The following is a 19,697-nucleotide window of genomic DNA, read 5'->3' as shown; positions in this document are numbered from 1 at the left end:
TTTTTTCTTACTGGAGCTAACAAGAATTCAGGGAAGGGGCAGCATCTGCATGTGGGAAACAGTGGTGTGCTACATGTAGCGTAGCTCTTTAGGACCTCCTTTTACAGCCAGAAAAGAGAGGCAAAGCTGTATGATGTCGGCTAGGCCAATTCAAGTTGCATCCTCCCAAATCAGTTTTCTGGGAAATCTCCGAATATATAGGACGTTCCCCTGATTAACTCAGGTAGCTTGTCAAATCCATCCCCTTCCTCTTGTTCACTTGGTTTAATTTTGGAATCGGCATTTTTTTTAATGTAGTTTCATGGCAAAGTATCTTTCACAGACAACTAGATTGTGTGTAACTAGACAACTAGATCACTGTGCTTTACCCCATAATGCGCAATGGGCCTGAGAAAGGGGCTCCAACCTTTGTACCCATATGAGGCTGAAACATATTTCTTCAGTCACCTTAATCGTAACACTAAGAGACACCAACACAGCAACTCTCCTATGAATCCTGCTCTAAGTCTGGTTGAAACCATTCAGCCATGAGCTCTGCAAGCTTCCCTATGCCCCTCAACTCAAATTCACGGCCAAAGCAAGAAGGACAATATGTGGAGAACAAATGAACACCTAAAGCTGCCCTACACAGCATCAACGTCATTACTCTGACGAGGTGACATCCCTTGAGAGGCCTTCCATATCACCCGATCCTTGCAACTGCATATGGTGGTTATCTAACCCGGGACCTTCTGCTTGCAAAGCAGATGTTCTGCCCTTGAGCTGTAGCCCCACGACTTCTTCCACTTGCCTTTATTTTGGAGGGGGGGGGGAGGCAGGGACATCAGTGTAAACAGAGGAACAGAGCAAGTTTGCTGTTGTGGAAGCCAATATTCCCAGATTTCACCCATTCCGGTAAGGATTTGAGGGAGACACACATACCTGTAGGTTTGTAATCTGTAGAGTTCCATTATCTAATAGACTGATTCTTGGGTCGCTGCCCACAATCCTTTGTCCATCTTTCTGCCACTGGATACTTGGCAGGGGGTTTCCGGTCACATGACACTGCAGCTGTGCCGTAGAATCTATGGCAAGGGTTTGATTGGTTGGCCCTCGGCGAATGATGGGTGGAATACGGTCTGATGTCACTAGATTTAAAGAAGGAATAATAATTTAAAAAAACAGCGCGAGTTACTGTTGTTCATGCAATTAAATACCATTCCCTTTAACAGCAGCGGTAGACCTAGATACGTTTTGAACCGATCACCGTATCAGGAGAGAAATCTCTTACGATTCAGAGCTGAAACTTCGAGGGATGTGGGAGAAGCCTATTGTATGTATATATGGACCCAGTGTGAGCAAGCATTAATTCTGGATTAACGCTATACTTACTTTGCATGAACTGTTAGGGAAATACCGTGTATGTTTTCATGCACAGAGAGACACATACACAGGTAGTCCGTTCCTCAGTATAGGAGAAACGGAGAGGATGCGTGTGAATAGGCAACTGCTGATTTCCCATGATAACTCTCTCGTTAGTGATTTTGACATTGTGCAAGTTGGGCGGATGCCTGAACACAGCTTTGTCATAGCTAAGGAAGAACTGGAGAGTGACGGCGTGTGCAGCAAAGGCCAATGAACCACTCCTTCTCGACCCCCTGAGTTCAGAGTGCCCTTTTCAGTGCCTAATTTCTCCAGACACCGCATTGCCTCTTGGCTTCTCTTGCCAATAGTACACTTTTATGGTGCTCCTTCCTTTTATTTCCCAAACAAACCCAACAGGAGGAAGGGGGTAGAGGTTGCTTTCTTCTCTCCAGGGCTGTCAGGCTTCCATCGAGTCAGCTCCCCTCCTCCCCCTCCAAAATTCATCTTTGCAGCATCTTAAAAGCCTCTTGCATGACAGATCGCAATTTGCCTCTTTTCTGCCACTGTAGCTGCAGGTGACGGGACTCATATCCATCAGCTTGTTTAGTAACGCGTAATTAAATAGTCAATTATGGGCAAGTATTAATTGATTACCTGGAGATGTACTACCCAGGAACTGCAGGCAGCAGTAAATGTGTCAACACACACCTTTAATCTAAGCTATCACCTGTCTGATCCAAAGGGATGGAAAGAATTTCAGCAAGTGACTAAATTATGGGCAGGAGGTTCCGCATCACAGCTGATATGCGCAGAGTGTTCTTGTTGAAAGAGGATTCACAAATCACTTGACACCAACACGTAAGAGCGCTGGTACAATTTCATCGAAGCTAAGCATAGGGGTGTCCAAAAAAAAATTGTATTTGTCAGGTTCAGGTATATCAAACCATAAAAATATAGGTATTTCCAGATATTCCTGAATCCCAATATTGGTATGGTATTCAGATTCAGTAAATATTCAGGAATCCCAATTTTTGGGGGCTCCATTATATCCTATGGGGAACATTATAGTTAGTCAATGGTCCTCATAGGGTATAATGGAGAATTGATCAGGGGTATCTAGAGCTCAGGGGATGTTTTTTGAGATAGGGGCATCAAATTTGCAGCATAGCAACTGACGTCTCTCCGCAAAAAAACTCCCCAAGTTTCAAAAATATTAGAGTGGAGGGTTTAATTCTAAGGGCCAACAAAGATTTCCCCCATTGCTTTCAATGGTAGGGGGGGAAAGGCATTTAAAGGGAAGCTGCGAATGAACTCCGAAGGCATTTAAAAGGCTTGCTGTCCCTTTAAACACTTCTGCAAGCAGTGAGTCCACCCAGAAGGCATTTAAAGAGACTACAATCCCTTTAATTGCAACTTTGAGGCCAGCCTGAAAAGTTCTGAATACAGATAGATGAAATTCAGCCTCAATCTATAGCTGGCTGAAAAGAATAGCCAGAAAATGCCAATAAACTATGGGAAAATGCTACGGGATTGGCTGTGATTTAGACCACTTTTCACCACAGCTACGCTTCCCAACCATATTCTGCACAATTGCGCCACTTCTGGGGTTCTTCAAATCCTGAAGAGTGTATCAGGGGGTTCTCAATGGTAAAAAAAAGTAGAGAAAGGCTGCTGATGCTTGAACTAGGATGATATTTTATGGATAGTAATTTAAAGCTTTGTATGTTTGAGCCCCGACCTGGTTCACCCAGACTAGCTCAATCTCATTACATCTTGGAAGATAAACAGGGTCAGCCCTGGATGGGAAGCCCCCCAAGGAATATCAAGGCTTTGCAGAGGTAGACAATGGCAGATCACCTCTGAGTGTCCCTAGCCTAGAAACCCCTATGGGGTTACCATTAGTCAGCTATGATTTGATGTGGGGTGTGGAACTGTACATTTTATGTCTATTTATAGAAGATTATAGATGGTTTTATTGAAATTTGCAAGCTACTCCGAGCCCTGTGATGAAGGGGAGGGGCAACTGTAAGTAACAAGGAGCCTATGACAGCTCCCAATGAGGAAAACACTGCCCCCCTCCCCCGTCCTCCCCTGGGCTGTTTGAGGTCAGGATAATGGTGTGGGAGGAAGGTGTATGCCCCCTTTCCCCACCTGGTGCATTTCCTATCAGAATTGGGCCTTTGCATGCCTAGAGAAGATGCCTCTCCATGCAACCTAGGAAAAATGGAACGTGCAGATAGGCCCTTTAAGCGCTAAGCATGCATGTGTCAACCAAATCTTCTGAGGAAGGTATAGAGAGGTGGAGGTGGGGGCAGAAGATCAGAAGGAGCTGAGCTCCACAGGCGGAGCTCCACAGGGAGGGCTCCATTTTCGCTCCCGTCCCGAAAATTCCCGCTTTCGTTTCCCACTCTTGTCTACCTGTCTATCACTGCAAACAAAGAGAAGCCATTACCCAGAAATTGCTTGTTATGAGAGGGAGACAGTTAAAGATTTCTTATTCAGAGATGAGGGGCCCCGCGTGGAATTAGTACTGCAGAAGACATCAATCATCAGCTACGGACTTGACTATTATTTAACACAATAAGAGAAATGCGTATCGGTCCAGTGATACAAAACGTTAAGAAGTGACCTAGTAATGAGAAATCAATTTGGCTGTTATTAAATACTTTGCCTGCCGTGCTGTTTACACTTCAGGAATTTGCTTCACGGGTGTACGCGCACACAGAAATTAAGAAGTGACATTAAAGAGCAGGTCAGATATGAGCCCAGCAATATGCAAATCATCCCCCCCCCCCACTACCACCACCACTGGCACACACACTTTCCTTTTTGCTACGTACTTTTAAATATGCTTTGTACACATTTTCAAATGTGTGGGTGGCTTAGCAGAACCTGGTCGAACAATGCTGGGAACCGTCGGACCAAGATTCCCTCCGCCCCCCTCCCTTCCCGCAAACCACGCAGACAGAACCTAAACATTGTATGAAAACAAATTGCAGAAATTGCTTCATTTCCCCCCCCCCCCCCCCAATCTGAGCTCTCAGAAGGCTTTCCCTTATCCTTGGGAAAAGAGAGCTTTCGGCAAAGTGGGGAGAACTAGGTATATCAACCCTTGTTAAATACTGGGGCACCCCAAAGCTTTCCAATTTGTGACATTTGTATTAAAGGATGAGAGGACATTTCTGTGTTTGCCCCACCATGAAGGAGACAACCCTAGGGAGAGAGCCAAGATTTTTCCTGTCTTCTAAAACACCACAATGTGATTTGGGTGAAACAGCAAACTCTGCTTTGTTCTCCACATATAAACTAGAACTTGGGTTTATAGGAGGATAACAAACCAGAGATTGCTGATTTGCCCCAGTTAGCTGTTCTGACAAATGGCATTTCCCCCCAGTCTGGCTCATAATCCTTCTCGGGGGGGGGGGGGGGGCTCCGCTACACATGGTGACTGTTCTTATTCAAGTTGTACGTTTCAGATGCTTTCAGATTCTAAAGTGAAGTACAGACAAGCGTTCTGGCTTGGCAAAAGCATTACAGGAATTCCAGTTGGCTATGAGGAAATCTATGTTTTCCCCCCTTTTGTAGGGTGGGGGGAGCTTTAGCAGCCCCACTCACCAAAGGAGGTCCCGATTGAGATGACACGCCCTGCTCCCAGCCATTTTTATTTAACCATCAAACCAGGATCAGAGCATTAGCCCATGTTCTCTGGTTTACTCCAGGTCAAACGATGAAAGGAACTCTGTGAATGGTCATCTGGCACGGGAACTGACACTGGGGTTACACAGGCCTTATATCAAGACTTGCTCATTGCAGACAGCTCTCTTGTTCCATTCTGGGAAACAAGATTTTTCAAAAACTGGTTCTCAGCCTTAGTGTTGTTAAGAGTACTATAAGGTTCAGTCCGTGTACTGTAGCGGTTTGAACGGCAGCCTAGGACCAAGGAGATCTGGGTTCAAACTTCTCCGCTGTCATGGAGATCATTGGGACACCTTGGTACACTCGGTCTCCTTCATCTATTTAATCGGGTTGCAGTGGAGACAAAATGGGGGTGGGGGGGAGGAATGAGACCATGTAAGCAATTCTGGCCTCCGTGCACAAAGAAATTACAAAATAAATAAAGTGTGTTTTAACTACTGGAGAGGCCGTGGCTCTGGGGTGGAGCATCTGCTTGGCATGCAGGAAGTCCCAGGGTGAATCCCAAGCATCTCCATAGGAAAGGATCAGGCAGTAGGTGATGGGAAAGACCTTAGCCTGAAACCCTGGGGAGACCCTGCCTGAGAAGACAATACTGACTTTGATGGAACAAGGATCTGATTTGGTATACGGCAGCTTCAGGCGTAATGAGCATGGTAAATTTGGACTTCCTTGGACATAGCCCTGCACTACAGTTGGGCCAGCACCCCACACAATATGGTTTAGATTATGGATTGATCAAATGAACACATGAAAATGCCTTATACCAAGTCAGACCAGGGTCTATGTTGTCCTCTTTGGCAGCAGATCTCCTTTCTCACTTTTTTTTTTTTACTATTTCTCAATTTTTTCTTACTAACAACCTTTCTCATTTTTTTTTTACTATTGAGAACCCCCTGAAACATTCTTCAGGCTTCGAGAAACCCCAGAAGTGGTGCAATCATGCAGCACATGGTTGGGAAGCATAGCTGTGTCCATGCCCACCTGGGTCCCCTCCCATTCCTACCCCCTCCAGACCCATCACTGGCCATTTTGAGAGGGGCAGGTGGGTCAACATGACCAATAATGGTCATATTACCTAAACCCTTCCAGGGTTTCACAATACCCTGATTGAGGAAGCCTGCTCCAGAATCTCAAGGCAGAAATCCTTCATATCATCTATTGCCTTTTAAAGGGAGATGCCGTAGATTGAACCTGTGACCTTCTGCATGCAAAGCAGCTGTTCAGTCACTGAGTCACACCTGATTCCCAGAGGGAAAGCAACAAAAACTGAACAGCTATCTGGTGATATAAGCCTCTTATGGCGCAGAGTGGTAAGCGACAGAAATGCTGTCTGAAGCTGTCTGTCCATGAGGTTGGGAGTTCAATCCCAGCAGCTGGCTCAAGGTTGACTCAGCCTTCCATCCTTCCGAGGTCGGTAAAATGAGTACCCAGCTTGCTGCTGGGGGGTTATACAGTAATGACCGGGGAAGGCATCGGCAAACCACTCCGTATTGTGTCTGCCATGAAAACGCTGGAGGGCATCACCCCAAGGGTCAGACATGACTCGGTGCTTGCACAGGGGATACCTTTATCTTGTGATACCTTAAAAACAGGATCTTTGAATGCATTACTCTTCACTGGACATTCTTGCTTGGGTGATGGGTTTGAATCCTACAGCTCCCTTAAGTGAAGGACCTGCAAGGGATTGCACTTTCGAAGTGCACAACATGATCATGGGCAGCAGCTACGGAAGGCAGCGCAGCATCTTTTGGCTGCACTCTTGTATCAGAACAAGTCACAGCTCTATCATCTGAAAAATAAGATCTAGCTGAGCCAATGTTCTGTTACAACAAAGCAGAGACACCGCATCGAATAAAACACAAATCAAGCCCATTGTTGGTGTGACTGTCGTCCAAGCATCTGAACAAGACGGCAGCTGCGTTAATGAAGTCGATATGCCACGTGTTTCCCCCCCCCACCCCCACTCTGGCTGAGAAGAGCTTAGTACTCACACTTCTCTGGATGCTTGGCGTTGGTGCCAGTTTGACTGCGGATCAATGCCATTGATCAGATGCGCTGGAGGGGGCTCGCTGTGACACTATGAGAAATGACACTAAATAACTGCCCTATTGAATGGGGGCGAACCCTGGAACGCAGGCAGATGGAGAAAAGGAAAATGGGAGGTCGGGAGGGGGGGAAGGTAGGAGGGGCAGGGCACAATGGATTAAAGGGAGCACTCCTGTCTTGAGACATTTACAGAAACAGCCATTAATTGAGTGTGAAATATCATCGCCCTTCCTTTGGCCAGTTAACTGACTGTACAGGCAGGCTCAGTTCAGACATCATGCAAAACCAGAGTTTATTTTAAGTGTGGTTAAAACAGGAGTCAGCTTGGAGATGCTCCTGCAGGTCCTGGCCTGCCTAAACAAATGTTGGTAAGTCTGCCCAGGCGAAGGATATCCATAGTTGGGAGTCTGCTTTCAGGTAATCATGCCAACTATAATTAAACCATAGATTTGCATAATGGCTGAACCACGCCATGTACTGGCAGTAAACTGGGGACCTGGTCATTGTTAACAGAAGACACAGAGAGCCAGCTTGGTGGAGTGGTTAGGAGTGTGGACTTCTAATCTGGCGAGCCGGGTTTGATTCCACGCTCCCCCACATGCAGCCAGCTGGGTGACCTTGGGATCGCCACGGCACTGATAAAACTGTTTTGACCGAGTAGTAATATCAGGGCTCTCTCAGCCTCACAGGGTGTCTGTTGTGGGAAGAGGAAAGGGAAGGTGAAGGTAAACCACTTTGAGGCTCCTTCAGGTAGAGAGAAGTGGCATATAAGAATCAACTCTTCTTCTTCAGTAATATCAGGGCTATCTCAGCCTCACCTCCCTCACAGGGTGTCTGTTGTGGGGAGAGGAAAGGGAAGGCGATTGTAAGCCACTTTGAGGATCCTTTGGGTAGAGAAAAGTGACATATGAGAGCCAACTCTTCTTTTTCTGTAATATCAGGGCTCTCTCAGCCTCACCTCCCTCACAGGAGCTTAATTGTTAGTGAATGTAACTTTGTTGGGCTTAAAGGTACCACTGGACTTGGACTGGTCCAGAAACTGCAAGACAGCAAAAGGCCTCAACCTGGGTCTTGACTAGAAACCGTTGGAAAACTCATATCCAACCTGTCCTCTTCCAGCTGCACTGGCTACTGATTGTATTCCAGGTCAAGTTTAAGGTGTTGGTATTAACCTTTAAGGCCACACGCTGAACTGGCCCTATGTACCAATGAGACCGCCTCTCCAAATACATTCCCAGCAGAGCCTTGCACTTTCTCAGTACTAACATGCTAGTAGGGCCTGGCCCCAAAGGAAACTACCTTGCCCAGAGCCAGGGCCTTCTTGGTCTTGGCTCCCGCCTGGTGGAATGAACTCCCAGAAAACATCAGGGCCCTGTCAGAACTCCCTGAGTTCTGCAGGGCCTGCAAAACAGAAGTCTTCCACCAGGCCTATGTCTGAGACCAGTCAAAACAGTCAACATCAAGATCGTATTTAGAAACGTTAAAAAAATGTTTAACTGTGATTTTTAACTGCAATTTATCTACATAGATTGTTCACTGCCCTGAGTCCGCTTGGGTGGAGAGGGTGGTCTATACATTTAAATAAATAAATACTTTGTTCTACTCGAATTAATATTAACCTGTAAGGTGCTACTGGATTACTCTTTTGCTACAATACAACTGCTAGGGCACTGGAGGGGGACAGACCTGTCTGGTCCAGCAGGGCTCTTGGCATCCTCACGAATTTGTTACACTCCTTCCTCAGTTCCTGTCCCATCCTCACTCCCCATGTACAATTCTGTCTGGTGTGGCGTTTCATGCAGTGTTGGGTTTTACGTCCCTTTAATCCCTTTTATTGCTGGTTTTAGGTTTCCTTTTCAGAAGAAGGGTTCAAGATGAATCGTCTGGGATTGGGATATGTTTCTTTGGTAAAGTGATCTCTTTCAGAAGGGCTGAGTCTACATCAAAGCTGGCAGAGGAGTAAATCTTATAGGCTCCTTGTGCAGACAGATCCTTTTATTTATCACACAGATATTTTAATGCTGTAGAAGATATAAAGTTGATTATGAGGGAACTCTAGTAAAGCTTTAGTTGATTAACCAAACTTAATTGGTGAGATAAATTATAATCAGTGGGGCTGGGAATTAAGGGAAGGCTTGTTGAAGAGGCTATTTTGGTTCCGGGGCGGAAGCAATCAAAGGAAAATTCTCAAAATGTACGGCAGCTTTAAAAAAAAAACGAATTGTAAGCTGCTGAACACCTTACTATATTTAATTTGGCTAACATGCATAGTTATTTCGATTAATCTGTTAAAAGGGAAACAATTAATCAATGGCAATTTTTTTTACCATCCATCAATAGCCGGATCACACCTTATATCGAATTTGAATTTCAGCACCTTTTTCCTTTTGAAAGCAATCCAGTAATTGGAAACTAGCACTGCAGTCCCAAGACTGCATACTCAGAAGTAAATCCCACTGAGTTCAATAGGATTTACTCACTAATGCTTATGCTGAGGATTGCCACCCGCCTGTGGTCTTGTAACTGGCAATGTCAGAAATTAATCACCTAGAGCTGGAAAAGGGCCTTCTAGGCCATCTGGTCCAACCCTCTCCCCCCCAGGCAGGAAATCCGAAACTTCAGCATTCCAGACAGATGGCTGACTGGAGGCTGCCAGAAGACCTCCATTGACACAGAGCGCCCACTTCAGAAGCAGTCTCAGATGTCCAGGCAGACTATTGGGAAGTTTCCCTCCCTTCCAGGAACTTAAGCCTACGATCTTCTCTTGCCTCCTTTGGGCACTGCAACAAATAGGGATGACCAATCTCCCTGAGAAGTTGGTCTAGTGGTTAAACTGTTGGATTAGGATCCATGAGACCCAGGTTTGAACCCCCACTATGCTATGGAAATTCATTTGGTGACCTTGAGTAGGTTGACCCCTCTCTCAGTCGATCCTATGTCCGAGGCTTGTTGTGAAGATAAAATGGAAGAGTTCTCAAATCATTCAAAAACCCTGGGCCCACCCACAAGAGTCACTGCCAGTCCCTCCCCATTGGACCCTAACTCCCCTGCTTTCTACTGGGTGTGGATCAGCTTCCAGGATCCAGTTGCTAATCGCAAAGACACCCAGGGCAGGAAAGAAAAGGATTGTTTCCTTCTCTCTGAATGTCTTCCTCCCCCCCCCCCCCCCGGGGAAAGGTCATGGTAGTGAGAAAGAGTGGGAAAGTAGTCAATGAGACCATTCAAAGCCCTACAGATGTTGTGAAATGTAGTTTTTCTCCAAAGATGTCTCCTTGTCCAACGGTTCTCACCCACCCTCCCTTCTTCCCTACTATGAGGGGAAGAAAGTGGCAGAGCCCTTGATCACTGCATTACCAGCACGGTCACCTCTGCTAGTCTAGCATCCGCAGCACTGCAGAAGTATTCTGGACATACGAGTGTGTGATGGAGGAGTTTGTGGGCTCAAGCTGAAACCCAAGCACTCAGAAGCGTACCAAATACAAATCCATTGTCGATATGGCACATCCTCTCCTTTTTCTTACTAAGAAAACACAGAAACCTAACCAATCACCTGTAGTCCCTTCCTACTTCTCTTCCAAACTGAAGACAGGCAACATTTCAACGTGCCAGGCCCCGTCCCAGATTACATCACTTCCTGTTGCTCGTACCCTTTTCATCCTTCCCTCTAACATCGAAAAGCAGTTTCCTTTGAACCACTGCCCTCCTCAGCACAGAGAAAACTGCATTTGGTGCTAGATTTCTATGCCAAGTCATCTGAGGGAAAGGCCCTTCTAATCCCCTGAAACAAACCCCAAAGAGGTGGCCAAGATTCACCACTGTCCAGCAACCGGGGAGCTCCCGGGCTGTGCCCGTTATTTACGGCCCTAATTACTCTCTATCGACTGGGAAACAGCGGACGGACAAAGGGCGCTTGAGAGTTCACACACAATTGAATTTCCCAGTAACAATCAGCAGCAAAAACGCAGGCAAGAGGGAGGGAGGGGGGAAAAATCAATCAAAGCAAAGGAGCCGGCTCTGGACAGGGATCATCTGTCCCACCTGCCAACCTTTCAGCATGAGAGCTCCACCGTTCATCGCTTGCACGGGAGACAGATCATCAGCATTCCCTCCCCTCCCGCCCCGCCAAATCTCCCACACCGCAGACAAACGGGACTTGACATCATACTCGATGACATGTGGGTGCAACCCGCCCAATCAGACATGCCCCAGCTGCCTTCTGCCACGGCCCCATGAGCAGAGGTGAGAGACAAGGTGTGCTTCAGTCCCCTCTTGCCGATCAAGGATTCGCCCGCAGAGCCGGCTTCTTGTCAATGCCGCCCTGGCAGGACCGTGCGCTTGACACGGCACGTGTACGAACACAAAAAAGTGTCGACGTGTGACACACAAAAGAGCCGCGGTGTCTCTCCTCCGCTGTGCCAGAGGACTCTGGAATCGTGTTCCTTCCCTGTTGCCGTAGAAACCCAGCTGGCGATGCTGCGACTAAATGAGGATTTCAGGGTTACAACCTTCTTTGTCTTATTAATCTCTCCCAATTGTCTGCCACCAATGGATCAGGTGTTGTCATAAAAAAAGGGGGGACTCTGTTGAGGGGAGAGGATTGCTCTCTGGGGAGAAGCTCTGGGGGAGGGATGCAAGAGAGCACAAAGCCTTTAGTTTCCAGGTCACTGGTTCAACAAGGTAACGGTTCAACAAGGTCCGCTCCGTGCAAGAAGAACAGAGAAGGCGGGGACTGGGTCAGATCAATGGCCTACTCAGGGTGAGCCAGTGTCCCTCATGGACAGGCAGATCCGAGACATTCAAACTGTTGTAACAGCAAAGAGGACAAAATATTGTTTGCTGCTGCTTGTACTGACATACTCAGAAGGACATTTGGACTCACTTTTGACTGGGGTTGCCCTGACAATCCCTGTCTATGAATCCCACCTTCAACTGAGGCAAGAGTCCTTAAGGATGCCAGCTGTACGTACACAGGAGGTTTTGGCCGGAGGAATCCTGCAAAAGGCACCGACTGCATGTGCACCTATATGCACATAAGCTTTGTTCAGTGTAGCAATAAAGAGCCAAAGCCATAGGCATGACTCCCTTGTTTCCGTGAGGTCATAACTGTTGTTTGAACAAGGTTTCCTGGGAGCAGGTGTCTGTTTGTGTAAGTGCTGTTGCTTATTATGAACAAATCCACTTGGAAAGTTCTGCTCTTGGAACTTATGACAAATTATGGCGACGGCCAGTCCTCATCTAGCAAGCGCTTGTAAACATATTCACGACATCACTAAAAAGTCCCCTCACCAAATTATCCTGCAAGCACCCAATGTTACTATTAAAAGCAACCCCCTGGCCCATCTATGTTTCGATTAGTAGAAAACATTACGAGATACTCGGATTACCCTTCCTAAGGGCTATGGATGTTCCTCTCTTTTGCAAGGAGCGATCTAATCCTCCTTATTTGGCATTATTACTACTGTGATAAAGTCTTAGCGGCCTGAAGGTGCTACTTTAGGGGGGGGGGGCTTCCTGTTCTAGCTACTATTGTCCAAAACAAAAAAGAGAAAATCTCCTGACCCAAACAAAAGTCAAAAACCTAAAAGGTCAAACTAAAGGAAATAAACTTAAGCTTGCATAGGGTAGAAAACAATTTAAAAAATAATACTAATATTTAAGTTAAAAAGCCAAGGCTTATAGCAAGCCTCAATAAAATCAATGGGCTCCAGCCTACACTGCAAGAGACCACCAGCTGAAGTTGACCCAAACTACTCTTTCAGATCAAAGAGTTCCAAATTCACGGTTATGACATTTTTGCTCTTTTCTTCACCAGCAGTGTCACCGCTGCTCAACTCAATCTGGAGGCACCGGGGGTGCAACCAATTGCTCCTCAAACTTGTGCAATTCTCCATGGATGTTGTACAGAACTGGGCCTCTCAGCGCAGGATGCTTGGACAACACAAAAAAGAACATCTATTGGCACTGCTTATGACTTGCAACATTTGTTCTGTTTCCAAGGTCAGATTTACCGCTGCAGCCAAAGGGAAAAATGTCCCCCTGTCTTTTGTGACTTCTAAGTTGACAACAGTTCATTAAAGAATCATTTGTTTTGACAATGCACAACTTGCTTGCAAGAGTAGGTGGGGGGGGGAAAGGGCTGGGGGGAGCAACTCGGAACAAGTCCAACTGTCACCTCCTTCCCTCTTTTCATTCCAGTAGTTTTACTTCCAGCAATAAATAGGAGAGAGTCTCTGAACCAGACTTGCCCCCTTCCATGTCTTTTTCTGGCTTCTGCGTATTGCCAAGGAAACTAGTACCAAATGAAATTAGCAGCAGGAAGCTGAAGAAGAAGGGGAAAAAGAAAAAAAACACCCGAGAAAGATTCCTCTCTGGTTTTGGCTGAACATTAACAAATTCCACCAGCTAATAGTCCATCAAAGCAATCCCTCTGAGTAGGAGGCTACAAAACGAAGAGAAAGCTGCCCCCATTCTCCAGTTTATAGAAATCCCTATTGTTCGTTTTGGCTCTGCAAGGAAGCGGATAGTGGAAGAAGCAGATTCTTAAATGGCAACAAAAAGGAACCGGACCCCAACCAGAATCGGCACACCATTCAGCCTTGTTGAGTCAAAGAACTCTTGACCATGTTGCAGAAGATAAACCAGAAGATGGCGCAAAATGAACCAAGCTGGGCCTCAAGGATGGCGGCGGTAGCATGGATGAGCCTACTTAATCGGGTCCTATTGTCCAGGCAGGAACGGCACAGACTGCAAATACCTACAGGCCTGGTTCAGACAGAAAAAACCACCCCAAAGTGTACATTAACTGCATTTAGCTTGTCACAGCTGAGTGCAGCTCATAGATGATTAGAATCCTGGGGTGCCTTGAAAGGTGCTGGTTTCAACACTCTTCTGCCTACTTCAGGGATCCCCAACCTTTTGAGTCTGGGGGTACATTTCGGATTGTGACACAGCACGGTGGGTGCAGCCACCAAATGGCTTCCGTAAAAATGGGTGCGGAAGGAGAAGAAGCCAGCTATGGTGGTTGACCCAGCTTATCCTCAGGTGAAGATCCTTGTCCTGGGGTGGCAGCTGCTGCAGAAGGAATGTTTTTAAAATCCTGCAAAACCAACCAAATCTCCAGAAGCACTGCTGGGAAAATGCCCTCCTTGGCCCTGCTCAAGTTCTAAAATGCTTGGTGAGCATCAGAAAAGTTGTTCGCAGGTGCCATGGCACTCACAGGCACTACGTTGGAGACCCCCTAGCTGATATCCAATTCATACTCTAACATGGCTGGTGATGGGAACTGGCCAGTATGGCTGCATTCGTGGGCCATACATATTTAAAACTAAAGCTGCTCTATATTTTTTTAAAACATTATGTGCAATCAACACACAACTTTCTGTAGTCAAGATAATGTTCTGTTGGTGTCTGGACGATGCACACCCTACCGGACTGGCCCTCAGTGGGGGATCTGCCCCCCAAAGGGAGTGGGCATGCCCCCACTGAGGGCCAATTGTGGGTTTTTCCCCATGCCTGTCCTCTTCCTCCTCCTTACTGCCTCTCTGGACACTTAGGAGGAGGAAAAGCCTGCAGCAGGCAAGCAGCTGTCCCCTGGCCTAGATTTGTCTAGGTGGAAATACTTCCCTAGGGACTTCTGAAGTCTCAGGCAGGAGACAAATCTTTGAGGTTGTTAGGGAGTGGGAGTTAACGCTGCCTCCCTTTCCCCCTTCCTCTTCTTCTCCATTGCTAGTTTCCCAGATATCTACTCAAAACGAGAGAGAAGCAAGTCTATTTTAAAAGACCATTTTGGAATTCTGCCAATTTGTTTTTAATTCTTAAAGAAGTGTTTCTGGGTTTGAGACTGTGGGTCTGTTAGCTGTGACTTAAAAAAGAAAAGAAATCTGGATAGTTACGAATATAAGATAGTTATCTGAATAAAGTAACCACAATTATAACACCTGAGCAATAACTGAGAGCCAATGTTGAGTAGTGGCTAGAGCAGGGGTAGTCAAACTGAGGCCCTCCAGATGTCCATGGACTACAATTCCCAGGAGCCCCTGCCAGCGAATGCACATGGACATCTGGAGGGCCGCAGTTTGACTATCCCTGGGCTAGAGCGCTGCATGGGAGACCCAGGTTCGAATCCTTGACCTGCTATAGAAGCTTTCTGGATGACTCTGAGCCAGGTACATACCCTCATCCTAGTCTACCTGATGAGGTTATTGTGAGGATAAAATGAACAATGTGACAATACTCTAAGCTATGGGTCCTCATTGGGTGTGTGGAGTGAGAAACTCTGGGATTCTGTGTTTTAATTAAAAGAATCTGGATAGAAATTCCCAAGAGGGGCTTTTCTTGGCCTTTCATCAACAGGTCAGCCAGCCTTCACTCCAGCCTGTTCTAGGTGTGACCATGAAAAAATCACTCAACTGAGAACTTACCATCTTCCACCTCCAGAAGCGCTTTGGCCAGTATGCTTCCCGCCACACTAATGGCCTGGCACATGTAGTAGCCTGAATCAGAGGTCTGCACATCCGCAATGGTCATCTCGCCGCTCGGGGATACAGAAAAACGACCCATGGCTTGAGGAGGCTGGCTGGGGAAAAGCAGGATCTGACCAAAAGGAAAGAGAAATGGGATTCCTGAATTCCTATCCATTGCACGCTCAGAGGAGGGGGGGGGGGGACTGGCTGGGCATGGATATTTACTTGTTATTTATTTGCCATACCTTTTACATACCTCACTGTATCTTTAAAAAGCTTTCAAAGCGATTTACGGTATGAGATTAAAAGCAGTAAAATAGACTAAAACAACATCTCAACCTATAAAACAGCAGCAAACAAGCAATCAATACTGCATTTACAATATGGCCTGCAGTGCCTTCCAAGTTCCTGCTCCTAGAACAGCTGTTTCCAGGAATGCCTCCCTTTTGAGCAGCCATTATTTTATTGGGAAGGGCCATGTCTCAGCAGAAGAGCATCTCCTTTGCAGGGAGAAGGCCCCAGGTTCACACCTCAGCATCCCCAGTTGAAAGGATCAGGAAATGAGTGATGTGAAAGACCCTGTCCAGAGACCTGGGCCTATTCTGCACACAGATAATGCACTTTCAATGCATTTTAGAAGTAGATTTTCCTGTTCCACACAGGAATATCTAGCTGCCAAAACACACTGAAAGTGCATTTTCCTATGTGTGCGGAATGGGCACTGGACAGCTACTGCCTGCCGTGGTAGATAATGCTGATGTTGATACAGCAATTGTCCAATTCAGTATAAGGTAGTGCCAGATATTCTCCAGATGTCTATGGTTCCCATGAGCACAACATTAACGCTGTCAGGAGGGCACTTTCATACCTCTGCCTTTTCATGGTGGGAGGAGAACCTGACCTGGCACTCATCCTTCTGAAGGAGTTTCAGACTTGACACTACACATTTCCCAAACAGATGTTAAGAAGAAGTATCCTGCATTTATTTGGTTGTCCGTTTCCAGATTCCATGGAATTGGCTGTTGCTGAAGAAGGTGGCTATATTCCCAATGGGATGGGGCATTGAAAAGCTGCTTTTAGTGGCATCTCCATAGTGGGCATGACATCTAGTCCTGCCTTTATTAGAGCCAGCATGGTGCAGTGGATACAAATAGTGATCACTAATATGGAGAACTGGGTTTGATTCCCCACTCCTCCTCCACAGGAAGCCAGCCAGGTGACTTTGGGCCAGTCACAGTTCTGTCAGGACTCTCTCATTCCCACCTGCCTCACAAGGTCCCTGCCTCACAAGGTGTCCACCATGTAGATTCTATCCAATAAGCTCAAAATGTTGTACAACACCTCAAGTCGGGTTTGTTAAAAGGTAAAGGTAAAGGTATCCCCTGTGCAAGCACTGGGTCATGTCTGACCCTTGGGGTGATGCCCTCTAGCGTTTTCATGGCAGACTCAATACGGGGTGGTTTGCCAGTGCCTTCCCCAGTCATTACCGTTTACCCCCCAGCAACCAAGCTGGGTACTCATTTTACCGACCTTGGAAGGATGGAAGGCTGAGTCGACCTTGAGCCGGCTGCTGGGGTTGAACTCCCAGCCTCATGGGCAGAGCTTCAGACTGCATGTCTGCTGCCTTACCACTCTGCGCCACAAGAGGCCCTTTGGGTTTGTTACGGCCTTCTAAAGCCACAGGAAATTGAGGTCAGCCTAAGAGACTCTGCTGGCCAGGGACTCTGTCAAGCGGTGCCTTGAGTGCACCCCTCCTGCACTACACAGCATTTACCTCAGGAACTGATGTTTTCTGGCTCAGCACACACAAACACACACACAAGACAGGAAGCAGAAGGGTGACTGGTAAACCTACCTGGCTCCCTTCCTTCTGCCAGAAAACAGCTGGAGGCGGGTTTCCTTTGGTCTCGCACTGAAACGTCACCATGCGGCCTTGTGTCACAATCTGGTCCCGAGGCCGGGTCACTAACTGAGGAGGAACTGAGAGGAGAGGAGAGAGGCAGGAGAAAAACAAAAGATGGACAGGCTTGACCCTCTGCGGCAAGTATCTTTTGTGACCTATCTGAAGCTCATGGGGGTGGTGGTGAGGAAACAATGGTGTGAGGGAAAGGGAATGTGAGGGGGGGACACGTCTTCCAAAAGGTTCCCATGGAAACTCAGATTTGGAATGCATTAATTGCCTTTCCACAATTACTTTTCTTCCCACAGTGAGCCAAGTGCGGTTGGGGTCTGTGTGGAGACACTGGTCCCACCCTTGTCATTGCTGTGGAGGAGCACATTTTGGAGCTCCCTGTGGAAACCACTTTTGAGTGCAAGAACACTGTTTCCGTTGGCTGCAGAGGAAAGGACGCGCAGTAATGGGTTTAAACTACAAGTACAACGATATAGGCTAGATATCAGGAAAAACTTTTTCACAGTCAGAGTAGTTCAGCAGTGGAATAGGCTGCCTAAGGAGGTGGTGAGCTCCCCCTCACTGGCAGTCTTCAAGCAAAGGTTGGATACACACTTTTCTTGGATGCTTTAGGATGCTTTGGGCTGATCCTGCGTTGAGCAGGGGGTTGGACTAGATGGCCTGTATGGCCCCTTCCAACTCTATGATTCTGTGTGATTCTGTGAACACTGGCAATGAGCACTCCCCGTCTCCAGGTAAGTGAGTGCGGGCTTTCTATGCATGACTGAGATTCTGCCTACATAATTCCCATTATGTGTATACTCATATATTCACAAGGCTTCTTGTGTGGGTGAAGGTCCACTCTGAATCCCAGGAACATGGCTCCTAGTTAACGTAAAAGCATGCACACTCCTCCACCAGGAACATTTTGGCAACGACAAGATCATACTGGTCTTAGAGTCACGGAATCATAAAGTTGGAAGGGGCCTCCAGGGTCATCTAGTTCAACCTCCTGCAGAATACAGAAAATTCACAACTACTGAAAATTACTTTTCGGTATCTCAGCCAACCTGCCCTATGTATAGTACAGTGGAGCCAAAGACATACTCCCATGAGATTCAACACCTTTTAATCCCATGGGGCCCCTTGAAACGGACCCAGGAAGGGCTTTGCTCCAAGGGGCCAGGGCACACCAGTTCTGACCTCCTCCTCTCTCCAGCTCTGCCCCATTTGCAGCTGAAACACCTGCTTTCACAACACAGGCTCCCAAGGGTGCAGTCCAGAAGATTTCAAACAATAACAGCTAGGGGCATTTACAAGAGGAGAGCGAAAAGAAGGGAACAGTTCAGAGCTGTGTGTGTGTGTATGTGTGTGTGTGGTTGTGTGTGGTTGTGTGTGTGTGAGCAAGAGAGAGCCATAACGTCAGGGTGGAAATCAAACATGTTAACATGCTGCCAGACAGCTCCGGGTTTAAAATAATAATAATAATAACAATAAAAAGACAGCCTATAAAATACATGCAAAAGAGAACGTCTTGCTAGGGAAGAACGCAGAGAGTGAGACGGAGGAAGGCAAGGGAAGGAACAAGTCCTTTAATTCAGCCACCAGGCCATAAATTACCCTGCAGATTTAAATTCCTCCCCAAACACCTCTGGCTGGTTTGAACCTTTTCTCTGCTCTCAATGCAAGACAAATGACATTGGGTTTTACAAATGCAAATCGCCCGCCTTATCTCCTCTCGGCCCTCCCCTTCCCGCCACCTAAAGGAGGGGGGGGGGAGACAATGCACATCTTTCTTGCAGAGCCAGTAAAGCATTTATGGGGCACCAGGCGCTATAAAAAAAGATCTTCAGGTGTACCATTGTGATGCTGATCACTACAAGCCCGACTTTAATGAAGTTATGGATTGCTAGGTTACCCGCATGCTAATGGTGAGGGGTGCTGCCTGAACAAAGGGAGCTTGTTAACAGGCTCTTTCCCCAGAAACTGAAATCTCCTCCAGCAGAATTTTCTTGCACTGAAAAGTAAAGGCTGCTTATCGTTAATTGCTATTGATCGGCACCAGAAATTTGAGAGAGAAATCTGCACAGGCAGGATTTGGAATCACAGCTGAGCCCCACTGCTGGGAGTGGCTTCCTAGTTCATCTTTGGGCTGGGTTCATTAGAAGAAGAAGAGTTGGTTCTTATATGCCGCTTTTCTCTACCCGAAGGAGGCTCAAAGTGGCTTACATTCGCCTTCCCTTTCCTCTCCCCACAAC

General features: G+C 46.9%; 1 protein-coding gene across 11 annotated transcripts in view; it reads right to left on the bottom strand.

The window, feature by feature from the left end:
- The window catches only part of ROBO3 (roundabout guidance receptor 3), a 267,565-nt gene that overhangs the window by 33,925 nt on the left and 213,943 nt on the right, over positions 1-19,697 (bottom strand). For all 11 annotated transcript variants that reach the window (XM_077305046.1, XM_077305049.1, XM_077305039.1 and 8 more), the window contains 3 exons: positions 17,404-17,528; positions 15,507-15,678; positions 922-1,127 (listed from right to left, as the gene is read on the bottom strand). In XM_077305046.1, the coding sequence (XP_077161161.1) occupies positions 922-1,127; positions 15,507-15,678; positions 17,404-17,528 (503 nt within the window). The remainder of the gene's footprint in view (positions 1-921; positions 1,128-15,506; positions 15,679-17,403; positions 17,529-19,697) is intronic.

The sequence above is a fragment of the Paroedura picta genome, chromosome 12 (assembly GCF_049243985.1).
Source record: "Paroedura picta isolate Pp20150507F chromosome 12, Ppicta_v3.0, whole genome shotgun sequence".
NCBI classification, from domain to species: domain Eukaryota; kingdom Metazoa; phylum Chordata; class Lepidosauria; order Squamata; family Gekkonidae; genus Paroedura; species Paroedura picta.
Note: the sequence above shows the minus strand (reverse complement) of the source record. Positions and strands in the feature narration are given on the sequence as shown.